This window comes from Pinus tabuliformis, chromosome 7 (assembly GCF_031772625.1).
Source record: "Pinus tabuliformis cultivar Carrire ecotype Pingquan chromosome 7, CPIR1, whole genome shotgun sequence".
NCBI classification, from domain to species: Eukaryota; Viridiplantae; Streptophyta; class Pinopsida; order Pinales; family Pinaceae; genus Pinus; species Pinus tabuliformis.
Window position 1 is genome coordinate 1,432,793,016 of NC_142293.1, and position 10,377 is coordinate 1,432,803,392.

At 42.7% G+C, this 10,377-nt stretch overlaps 1 protein-coding gene and 1 long non-coding RNA gene across 3 annotated transcripts; both read right to left on the reverse strand.

Annotated features, from left to right (window-relative positions):
* Positions 1-1,519: 1,519 nt before the first annotated feature.
* LOC149253071 (uncharacterized) lies at positions 1,520-2,395 on the reverse strand. Of its 2 annotated transcripts, none has more exons than XM_089456752.1 (3): positions 2,037-2,395; positions 1,848-1,924; positions 1,520-1,747 (listed from the first exon to the last, which is right to left on the reverse strand). In XM_089456752.1, the coding sequence occupies exons 1-3, from the start codon at positions 2,199-2,201 to the stop codon at positions 1,669-1,671; spliced, it is 321 nt and encodes a 106-aa protein (XP_089312878.1). In that variant the 5' UTR covers positions 2,202-2,395; the 3' UTR covers positions 1,520-1,668. The 2 variants fall into 2 exon arrangements, with proteins under 2 accessions (XP_089312878.1, XP_089312877.1); XM_089456751.1 differs by having other exon boundaries at positions 2,031-2,395.
* Positions 2,396-8,822: 6,427 nt separating this feature from the next.
* On the reverse strand, positions 8,823-9,789 carry LOC149253072 (uncharacterized). Its single transcript, XR_016266118.1, has 3 exons — positions 9,722-9,789; positions 9,539-9,615; positions 8,823-9,438 (listed from the first exon to the last, which is right to left on the reverse strand). It is a non-coding gene; the product is annotated as an uncharacterized LOC149253072 (long non-coding RNA).
* Between the last annotated feature and the right edge of the window lie 588 nt (positions 9,790-10,377).

Below are 10,377 nucleotides of genomic sequence, written 5' to 3' on the forward strand. Positions count from 1 at the left end.
AACAACTGCCTCTCACCCAAGGAAAAGTCCTGGGAGGAAAACCTTTGGGCTGTTGAGGAACAGGCAGAGAAGGGATTTCCAGAGAGAGAGCAGAGTGGAAAAAGAAGGTTAAGTCTGGTTGTGACCAGATAACCCAGCACAGTAGTGCATGAGTCTTGTTGAGGGCTGCAGGCCTGCAAGACGGCTCGGGGGGAGAATCCAGTGCAAGTGGATCTCAAGGTTGGGAGGTTAAGAGCAAAAACATTGCAGGTGACTTCTGAAAGTAAGGACTTCAGTAGCAGGAATAACCAGGTACGCTTCCTCTAGTTTGGTTAAAGAAAATGAACAGGTATTAAAGAGTACAAGTAGATACAGAAGTTGTATTATTTCCTTTAAGTTATTGTGATATGGTAGCTAGGATAAAATTACAGTTTCTTCTCCAAGAAGCTGTGATGGAAAGGTGTGACTGTGGTCACATCTGTAAACCGTATTCACTTAAGCTCGCACAGTTACAATGTGCTCAGCATGAAGTCAACTGAGAACTGTGGAAATGGTATGAGGAAACGGTACCAAATAACAGTAGGGAAATCAGGGTATTAAACTAAACAGAAAACCTTAATAGTGCACAGATCTGGAATGTAAAGATCTGAGAAGCCGGGAAAAGCCGAGCTAGCTATATACAGTATACTGACACAGAATCTGAGCTTGCATGTAAATGGTAACAATATATAAGTCAAGGCTATAGTTACAAATTTTATCTGCGTATAACTGTTCATTAGATTAATGCTGTGTAAGCCAAAACGAGGTAATGTAAATGAAATGTTGGTACGTGAACGATACAGTATTAACCAGTGCCGTGTGAGCATGAAATATCATATAAAACCAACAACCCAGAAACTATCATTCCAACCAATAGCTGTATAGCGGAATATTAATAAGAAAACAGTGCTGTAAAGAGAAGCATCGTATAGTTAATAACAATGATGCTCGTCAAACCCTAACATCAGGCTTGGAAACGGTTATATTCACAGGTAACAAGCCAAAGTATCTGAGTATATTGTACAGGAACTAAGTTATAGCATCGAACTAAAACATCAAAGCAAGCATACAGTCGAATAATAGCCATCTTAACCTGCTAGTTGGAATTACGGCAAAGATTGTGCGCGGAAGGGGTAGACTCTACATTCATATCACGAATGCAGGACTAACCCTTGTCGCTGTATATATGCATATAAAGAATGTGAACCGAACTGTAGAAAACAAATACAAGTGAAACCTTCCGGAACTAAATCATAGTAACCCTATTGCGGTGAAACTATCATAACTGTAAACATTATCGAGTATTAGAAAGGAATAGCAGCGAGGCACTCCGAATATCAAACTCCCATATGCACCAGTAACGAAGAATCAATTGTCCATTAACAGATATTGATAGCTTTATATTCAGGAAACAACGTTCGTTAAGAAACTGTGAAAAAGTATTACAATAGCCATGAAGAAATCCGGATCGGGAAAATAGCGGTAAGCCGCAGGTGTTAACTATTGCAAAAGTACATAAATTCATACGTATCCTTACAAATCTGTCAATAGCTCGAAAGAGCTTCCAAATAAACAGACAATGACAGACGAATCTGAGACCCTAGCTATTTAAATACATAAAAATATAAGTAAGGCGTGAAAGCCATGACCCTAGGGTCTCATGCTGGACAGACCGGCATAATGAGGCCGCCAGATTAAGCGCATAAGGGTTTGGAACACTGTATCGGACCTGAGACAATAGGCAGAACACAAGCCCTGTCTCAGCTGTAATCACCCCACAACATTACATTAATTCACCATCAAAGAAACCGTAAGCGAAATAGGCATACCTGTAAGTGCCGTAGCAGCCAAACCCTCCGGCACGCTGTGGAAGACAAGCTGTGGTCAGCGTCGGACCTGTACCCAACTGTAAGCAAACAATGAACACAGTCAGGGTATAAGAAGATTACATGAATACCAACAATCTGAAAGCTAACCGTAAGTGTAAACTTTAAAGGGAACGCGGATCGAACCTGTACCTGGCAGGAAGAGATGAACCAGGGAGGTTGCAGAGTAACCTGTCGAAGGAGCTCAGCTGCTGCTAAGGGAGCAAATGAACCCAATGATGAATCCGGTGGACATATATATGAAATGTCAAACCCTAAAATGAGCTGGGCCGTCCGATGAGGGTGAGCGATCGCCATCGTTGGATTAGGCGGGAGGCCTGGCGCAAACCCCAGAGCAGGTCAACCCTCCACAAGACACATGGACAGCACGTGAAGTTGAGCCATCTGGCCACGGAGAGTTGTGAGCTGGCTCCGTCGTACTGCCATTTGGCGTTAAACATTTATATCGGAATGGTAAAGCAATCAAAGCCAACACAATAACATATATGATATCAAGCATTGGTATTGCGGAAGCTTAATTGAGGAGAATGGTTAAGTTTTATATGTTTGTGCCGCTATATGGATTGACCAGTATTTAAGTAAACTAATATATGCTTAAGGGGGATACGTCTGTGAAAGATGTGGCGGGTTACACATAAGATTAGGTGTATAGTTTAGGGTGTGGGTAATGGGGAAAATTACCATACCATATATATAAAAAAAATTTTTTTTTTACTGTTTTTCTTGAATTATAATGAGATCGTGACAATGTGGTATCAGAGCAGAGGTTTCAAAACTGTGGCCTCTGGAACAACAAAGATCATCTTATAATGTATATATAGAAACAATGCGACTAATTGCCTTTCTTGTGTACCACCAGGAGAACCACACAGAGACAGCTACCTGCTAGCAGTTAATAGTAAGATGGAGGAAATGCCGGGAGCTGGCAGCATCCCTCAAGAAAATGCTGAGCTGTGGGTACAGCTTGGTGCTGAGACACGCAGTACCAATCTGGCGATACTGCAAACTGTTCAGGAGCTGAAAGGTGAGATGGCGTGTCTACGAGAGGACAATGCGCGATTAACAATGGAACAAGAAAGAATACTGAAAAGCTTGTCAGATAAACAAAATCCACCCTTAGCCAGCCCTAGTGCAGAACAGCAAAGGGGAACTGAGGAACGGGATTACGCACCTGAGCTTTCAGAAGAACAGGAAGACCATTCTAATAATGTGCAAGAGCAGCAAACCTCCAAGCGACAGAAAATGGAATTACAGGGAGAATTCCGAAAAATCAAACCTCCACTTTTCGATGGAGAGCAGGAAGAAGCAACAGAAGCCTGGTTGATTAATATTAATAAATATTTTCAACTTTATGAATATGACCAAAATCTGAAGGCGCGGCTGGCTATTTTCCAGTTGCAGGGCAAAGCCACCTTGTGGTGGGAAGAGATTAAAATTGTGAAGGGAGTAAGTGAGCAAAGCATAACCTGGGAAAAATTTCAGAAATATTTTAAGGAGAGGTATTTAACTGAGCACTTTTATGATGAGAAGGCGCGAGAATTCCATGACTTACGGCTAGGACAGCAGTCCATGGACGAATTCATAAATCGCTTCACTTCTCTGCTTCGTTATGTGCCATACATAAAAGAGGAGAAGGCCAAGGTGCAGAGGTTCGTGAGTAGCCTACCAGCTTATATAAGGGAACGGATTGAGTTTGACAATCCCCGAACTATGGATGAGGCAATTCGGAAGGCTAGAATTTGTTACCAGTAGAACAAACAAAAAGGAGAAATTCCAAACAAGAAATGGAATGAAAGAAAAGGTAGCAGAATTGCTGGAAACAACAAAGGCAGCCGTGGAAATGGTAGTAAAGGAGCTGGAAAGGGGCAGTTTAACAGAAGCACAAACAAGGGCACCTTCCGGGCTAAGCCAAGCGAGAGCAGGATCAGCGAACCACCTGCTAGATGGGAGGTTGAGGTAACCAGACCTCCAGTTCAGTGCTGGGTGTGTGAAGGACCGCACTACGCTAGAAATTGTCCACAGCGTAAAAGAGCTGATCAAATATCTCAAGTCCATGAAGCCTCAACTGTTGGGGATGTGGCGCGTAGCGTACCAAGGATCAATGCAGCCTTAGAGGACCGGCAAGCGGAATACCAACCTTCCATGGTGGAATTCGAAGGTAAGATTTCAAACCTTTCTGTAGCTGTACTTATTGATCCAGGAGCTACTTTAAGTTATGTTAGTCCAAAAGTAGTGGAACACTGTAAGCTACCACCAGAAAAGTTCAAAAACCCATGGTTGGTCCAGTTAGCTACGGGAGCCAAAGGGCGGGTTTTAGCTAAAGTTAATAACTGTTCTTTCAGTATAGCTGGACAGCCCGTAATGGCAGACCTGAATGTACTTCCGTTAGGCTCCTATGACATTCTTATTGGTATGGATTGGCTGGAAAAGCACTGGTCGTTGGTGAATTGCAAAACCAAGACCATATACTACAAAGATGATTTGGGGCAGCAGCAGGAATTGCAGGGAATTAAACATCCTGTTCAGATTCGACCTATCACTGCAACTCAGTTAGCTAAATGTATTAGAAAGAAATGTCAGATCTATGCCATACAAGTTGGCTATGCGAACCAGAAAGATAAGATGTCTGCATTAGACGATATTCCAGTGGTACAGGAATTTACAGATGTTTTTCCCGAAGAGGTACCGGGGCTGCCTCCAAGGAGGGACATAGACTTCACTATAGAGCTGATACCGGGGGCAGCACCCGTCTCGCGGGCACCCTACCGAATGAGCGTACCAGAGTTAACAGAGTTGAAAATGCAACTTCAAGAATTGTTGGATAAACAATACATACGTCCCAGTGTATCACCCTGGGGAGCTCCGGTATTATTTGTGAAGAAGAAGGATGGGACCCTTCGCATGTGCATAGATTACCGGCAGCTGAATAAGCTCACGGTCAAAAACAAGTACCCCTTACCCAGGATAGATGAACTCTTTGATCAAGTGAAAGGGGCAAAAGTGTTTTCTAAGATTGATCTGCGATCTGGTTATCATCAGATCAGAATCAAAGATGAGGACATTGCCAAAACTGCGTTCCGGACACGCTATGGGCACTACGAATTTGTAGTGCTACCTTTTGGTTTGACCAATGCACCTGCCACCTTCATGTGTATGATGAACAGCGTGTTTCATCGGTTTTTAGATAAATTCGTGCTGATATTTATTGACGATATTCTGATATACTCTCGCTCCCAGCAGGAACATGAGGAACACCTTAGGTTGGTGTTGCAGACCCTTCGAGAACATCAGCTGTACGCTAAATTCAGCAAATGTGATTTCTTCAAGGAGGAAATTCAGTATTTGGGACACGTGATTACTAAGGAAGGAATTGCTGTAGACCCCGAGAAGATAAAATCTATTATGGAATGGCCTATACCCAAAGACGTTGCTGATATCAGATCCTTTATGGGGTTAGCTGGCTATTACCGGAGGTTTGTGGAAGGCTTTTCTAGGATAGCCTATCCTATCACCTCATTGCAAAAAAAAGGAAAGATATTTAGATGGACAGCAGAGTGTCAGCAGAGTTTTGACCGCTTGAAGCACCTACTCACCACTGCACCCATCCTGAGGATCGCTGATCCTAATAAGGATTACGTGGTGTGCACCGATGCAAGCAAGGAGGGCGTGGGAGGAGTACTGATGCAGGAAGGAAAAGTAATAGCATATGAATCAAGGAAACTAAAAGAGCATGAGCAGAGATACTCTGCTTACGATTTAGAGTTAACTGCTGTTATTCACGCACTAAAGATGTGGCGACATTACCTCCTTGGGAAGAAATTTCTGTTGTTAACAGATCATCACAGTTTGACGCATTATTTCAGCCAACCTACCTTGAATGCGAGACAAGGCCGTTGGGCAGATTTTCTAAGTGGGTTTGACTTTGAAATAAAGCATTTAAAGGGCAAAGAAAATCGGGTGGCAGATGCCTTAAGTCGAAAGGTTCATTGTTTATGTGAACTTTCAGCCAGCAGGTGGCGGAGTTCGCTGGTTGAACAAATAAAAGCAGCAGCCAGTGACGACTCTGAATATCAGCATTTAAAACAGCAGGTACAGCAATCTGATAATGGAAGGTTACAGCAAGGGTACACATTAGATAATGCTGGACTGCTGTGTTTTAATAAGAAAATGTATGTACCTGACTCAAATGACCTTAAGAGGCTGATTCTAGATGAGTTCCACATCAGCCACTACACTGGCCACCCAGGGTACCAAAAGATGGTCACGGCACTCAAGAAAGAGTATTACTGGCCAGGAATGAAGAAGCAGGTAGTGGAGTACTTGGCAAGGTGTTTGGAATGCCAGCAAATTAAGGCTGAACATCAACACCCAGCGGGACTGTTGCAGCCTTTGCCTATTCCGGAATGGAAATGGGAAACCATTTCCATGGATTTTGTAACCGGGTTACCACGAACAAAGAAGGGCAATGATTCTATTATGGTCGTGGTTGATAAATTGAGTAAAGCAGCGCACTTCATACCTGTGCAGTCCACTTACAAGGCGGTACAAATCGCGCATCTCTTTATGCAAAATGTGTTCCGTTTGCATGGATTGCCAAAGGTAATCATATCAGACCGTGATGTGAAATTCACTTCCACCTTTTGGAGAACATTGTTTGCCGAGTTGGGCACTCGGTTGAATTTTAGCATGGCTTATCACCCACAGACCGATGGTCAAACTGAGCGAGTCAATCAGGTATTGGAAGACATGTTGAGGGCGAATGTGATGCTAAAACCCAGTCAATGGGAAGAGTATTTGCATCTGGTCGAATTTGCCTACAATAATGGGTATCATACCTCAACCCAGCTAAGTCCCTTTGAGGTCCTGTATGGGCGAAAGTGCCGCACACCCTCAAGTTGGGGTGGACCGGAGGATAAGCTGAGTTTGGGTCCGGAAATGCTAAAAGACATGGAAGATATGGTGAAGAGAGTGCGAGCAAATTTAAAGGTTGCACAAGACAGACAGAAAAGTTTCGCAGACAGGAAAAGAAGATTCACAGAGTACAATGTTGGTGACCATGTGTTTGTAAGGATTCAAACCAGAAGGAGCACACTGCAGTGGAGTGGGTGCGCCAAGCTGGCTCCTCGATACTTTGGACCATTTCAGATTTTAGCTAGAGTGGGGCCAGTGGCCTACCAACTTGCTTTGCCCAGTCATATTAAGATTCACAATGTGTTCCATGTTTCTGTCCTAAAGAAATATGTATATGACCCTAAACATGTTATTCAATGGCAAGATGTGCGGGTAAGAATTGATCCGGTTGTTTTGATTATGCAGCTATATTCAATAGGAAATTGATTAAAGTACTGGTTGTCTGCAGGTCGAACCGGAAGGCGAGGTCCTGGTCGAACCACAGAGCATTCTCGACCGGAGAGAAGTGCGGCTGCGGAAACGGGTTATTACCCAAATTAAGGTGCTGTGGCAGCACTATGGCCCTGAGGAGGCTACATGGGAAGACGAGGAACTTTTCAGAAAGGCTTACCCGAATTTATTTAACGAGAATAGACATCGGGACGATGTCCAATCTCAGGGGGGGAAGATGTAATGACCCCGGTAACTTGTAATTCTGGATAATTACTGTGGTGAAAACGGTATGAGTGGTAACTTGTTATTATTAAAAGACATTGTTAATTTTGAAAGTGAATATAATAGACTATTTTGCACATGTGTATTGATGAAATGCTGGCAGCCTCCAAAAAGGAGGATTTTCTATTAAAAGAAAATAAATCAGTTATGAAACTGAAAAACAACTGCCTCTCACCCAAGGAAAAGTCCTGGGAGGAAAACCTCTGGGCTGTTGATGAACAGGCAGAGAAGAGATTTCCAGAGAGAGAGAGAGCAGAGTGGAAAAAGAAGGTTAAGTCTGGTTGTGACCAGATAACCCAGCACAGTAGTGCATGAGTCTTGTTGAGGGCTGCAGGCCTGCAAGACGGCTCGGGGGGAGAATCCAGTGCAAGTGGATCTCAAGGTTGGGAGGTTAAGAGCAAAAACATTGCAGGTGACTTCTGAAAGTAAGGACTTCAGTAGCAGGAATAACCAGGTACGCTTCCTCTAGTTTGGTTAAAGAAAATGAACAGGTATTAAAGAGTACAAGTAGATACAGAAGTTGTATTATTTCCTTTAAGTTATTGTGATATGGTAGCTAGGATGAAATTACAGTTTCTTCTCCAAGAAGCTGTGATGGAAAGGTTTGACTGTGGTCACATCTGTAAACCGTATTCACTTAAGCTCGCACAGTTACAATGTGCTCAGCATGAAGTCAACTAAGAACTGTGGAAATGGTATGAGGAAACGGTACCAAATAACAGTAGGGAAATCAGGGTATTAAACTAAACAGAAAACCTTAATAGTGCACAGATCTGGAATGTAAAGATCTGAGAAGCCGGGAAAAGCCGAGCTAGCTATATACAGTATACTGACACAGAATCTGAGCTTGCATGTAAATGGTAACAATATATAAGTCAAGGCTATAGTTACAAATTTTATCTGCGTATAATTGTTCATTAGATTAATGCTGTGTAAGCCAAAACGAGGTAATGTAAATGAAATGTTGGTACGTGAACGATACAGTATTAACCAGTGCCGTGTGAGCATGAAATATCATATAAAACCAACAACCCAGAAACTATCATTCCAACCAATAGCTGTATAGCGGAATATTAATAAGAAAACAGTGTTGTAAAGAGAAGCATCGTATAGTTAATAACAATGATGCTCGTCAAACCCTAACATCAGGCTTGGAAACGGTTACATTCACAGGTAACAAGCCAAAGTATCTGAGTATATTGTACAGGAACTAAGTTATAGCATCGAACTAAAACATCAAAGCAAGCATACAGTCGAATAATAGCCATCTTAACCTGCTAGTTGGAATTACGGCAAAGATTGTGCGCGGAAGGGTAGACTCTACATTCATATCACGAATGCAGGACTAACCCTTGTCGCTGTATATATGCATATAAAGAATGTGAACCGAACTGTAGAAAACAAATACAAGTGAAACCTTCCAGAACTAAATCATAGTAACCCTATTGCGGTGAAACTATCATAACTGTAAACATTATCGAGTATTAGAAAGGAACAGCAGCGAGGCACTCCGAATATCAAACTCCCATATGCACCAGTAACGAAGAATCAATTGTCCATTAACAGATATTGATAGCTTTATATTCAGGAAACAGCGTTCGTTAAGAAACTGTGAAAAAGTATTACAATAGCCATGAAGAAATCCGGACCGGGAAAACAGCGGTGAGCCGCAGGTGTTAACTATTGCAAAAGTACATAAATTCATACGTATCCTTACAAATCTGTCAATAGCTCGAAAGAGCTTCCAAATAAACAGACAATGACAGACGAATCTGAGACCCTAGCTATTTAAATACATAAAAATATAAGTAAGGCGTGAAAGCCATGACCCTAGGGTCTCATGCTGGACAGACCGGCATAATGAGGCCGCCAGATTAAGCGCACAAGGGTTTGGAACACTGTATCGGACCTGAGACAATAGGCAGAACACAAGCCCTGTCTCAGCTGTAATCACCCCACAACATTACATTAATTCACCATCAAAGAAACTGTAAGCGAAATAGGCATACCTGTAAGTGCCGTAGCAGCCAAACCCTCCGGCACGCTGTGGAAGACAAGCTGTGGTCAGCGTCGGACCTGTACCCAACTGTAAGCAAACAATGAACACAGTCAGGGTATAAGAAGATTACATGAATACCAACAATCTGAAAGCTAACCGTAAGTGTAAACTTTAAAGGGAACGCGGATCGAACCTGTACCTGGCAGGAAGAGATGAACCAGGGAGGTTGCAGAGTAACCTGTCGAAGGAGCTCAGCTGCTGCTAAGGGAGCAAATGAACCCAATGATGAATCTGGTGGACATATATATGAAATGTCAAACCCTAAAATGAGCTGGGCCATCCGATGAGGGTGAGCGATCGCCATCGTTGGATTAGGCGGGAGGCCTGGCGCAAACCCCAGAGCAGGTCAACCCTCCACAAGACACATGGACAGCACGTGAAGTTGAGCCATCTGGCCACGGAGAGTTGTGAGCTGGCTCCGTCGTACTGCCATTTGGCGTTAAACATTTATATCGGAATGGTAAAGCAATCAAAGCCAACACAATAACATATATGATATCAAGCATTGGTATTGCGGAAGCTTAATTGAGGAGAATGGTTAAGTTTTATATGTTTGTGCCGCTATATGGATTGACCAGTATTTAAGTAAACTAATATATGCTTAAGGGGGATACGTCTGTGAAAGATGTGGCGGGTTACACATAAGATTAGGTGTATAGTTTAGGGTGTGGGTAATGGGGAAAATTACCATACCATATATATAAAAAAAAAAAAAAATTTACTGTTTTTCTTGAATTATAATGAGATCGTGACACATTACGGAGAGCTATCGGATGTAAATTATGTTTA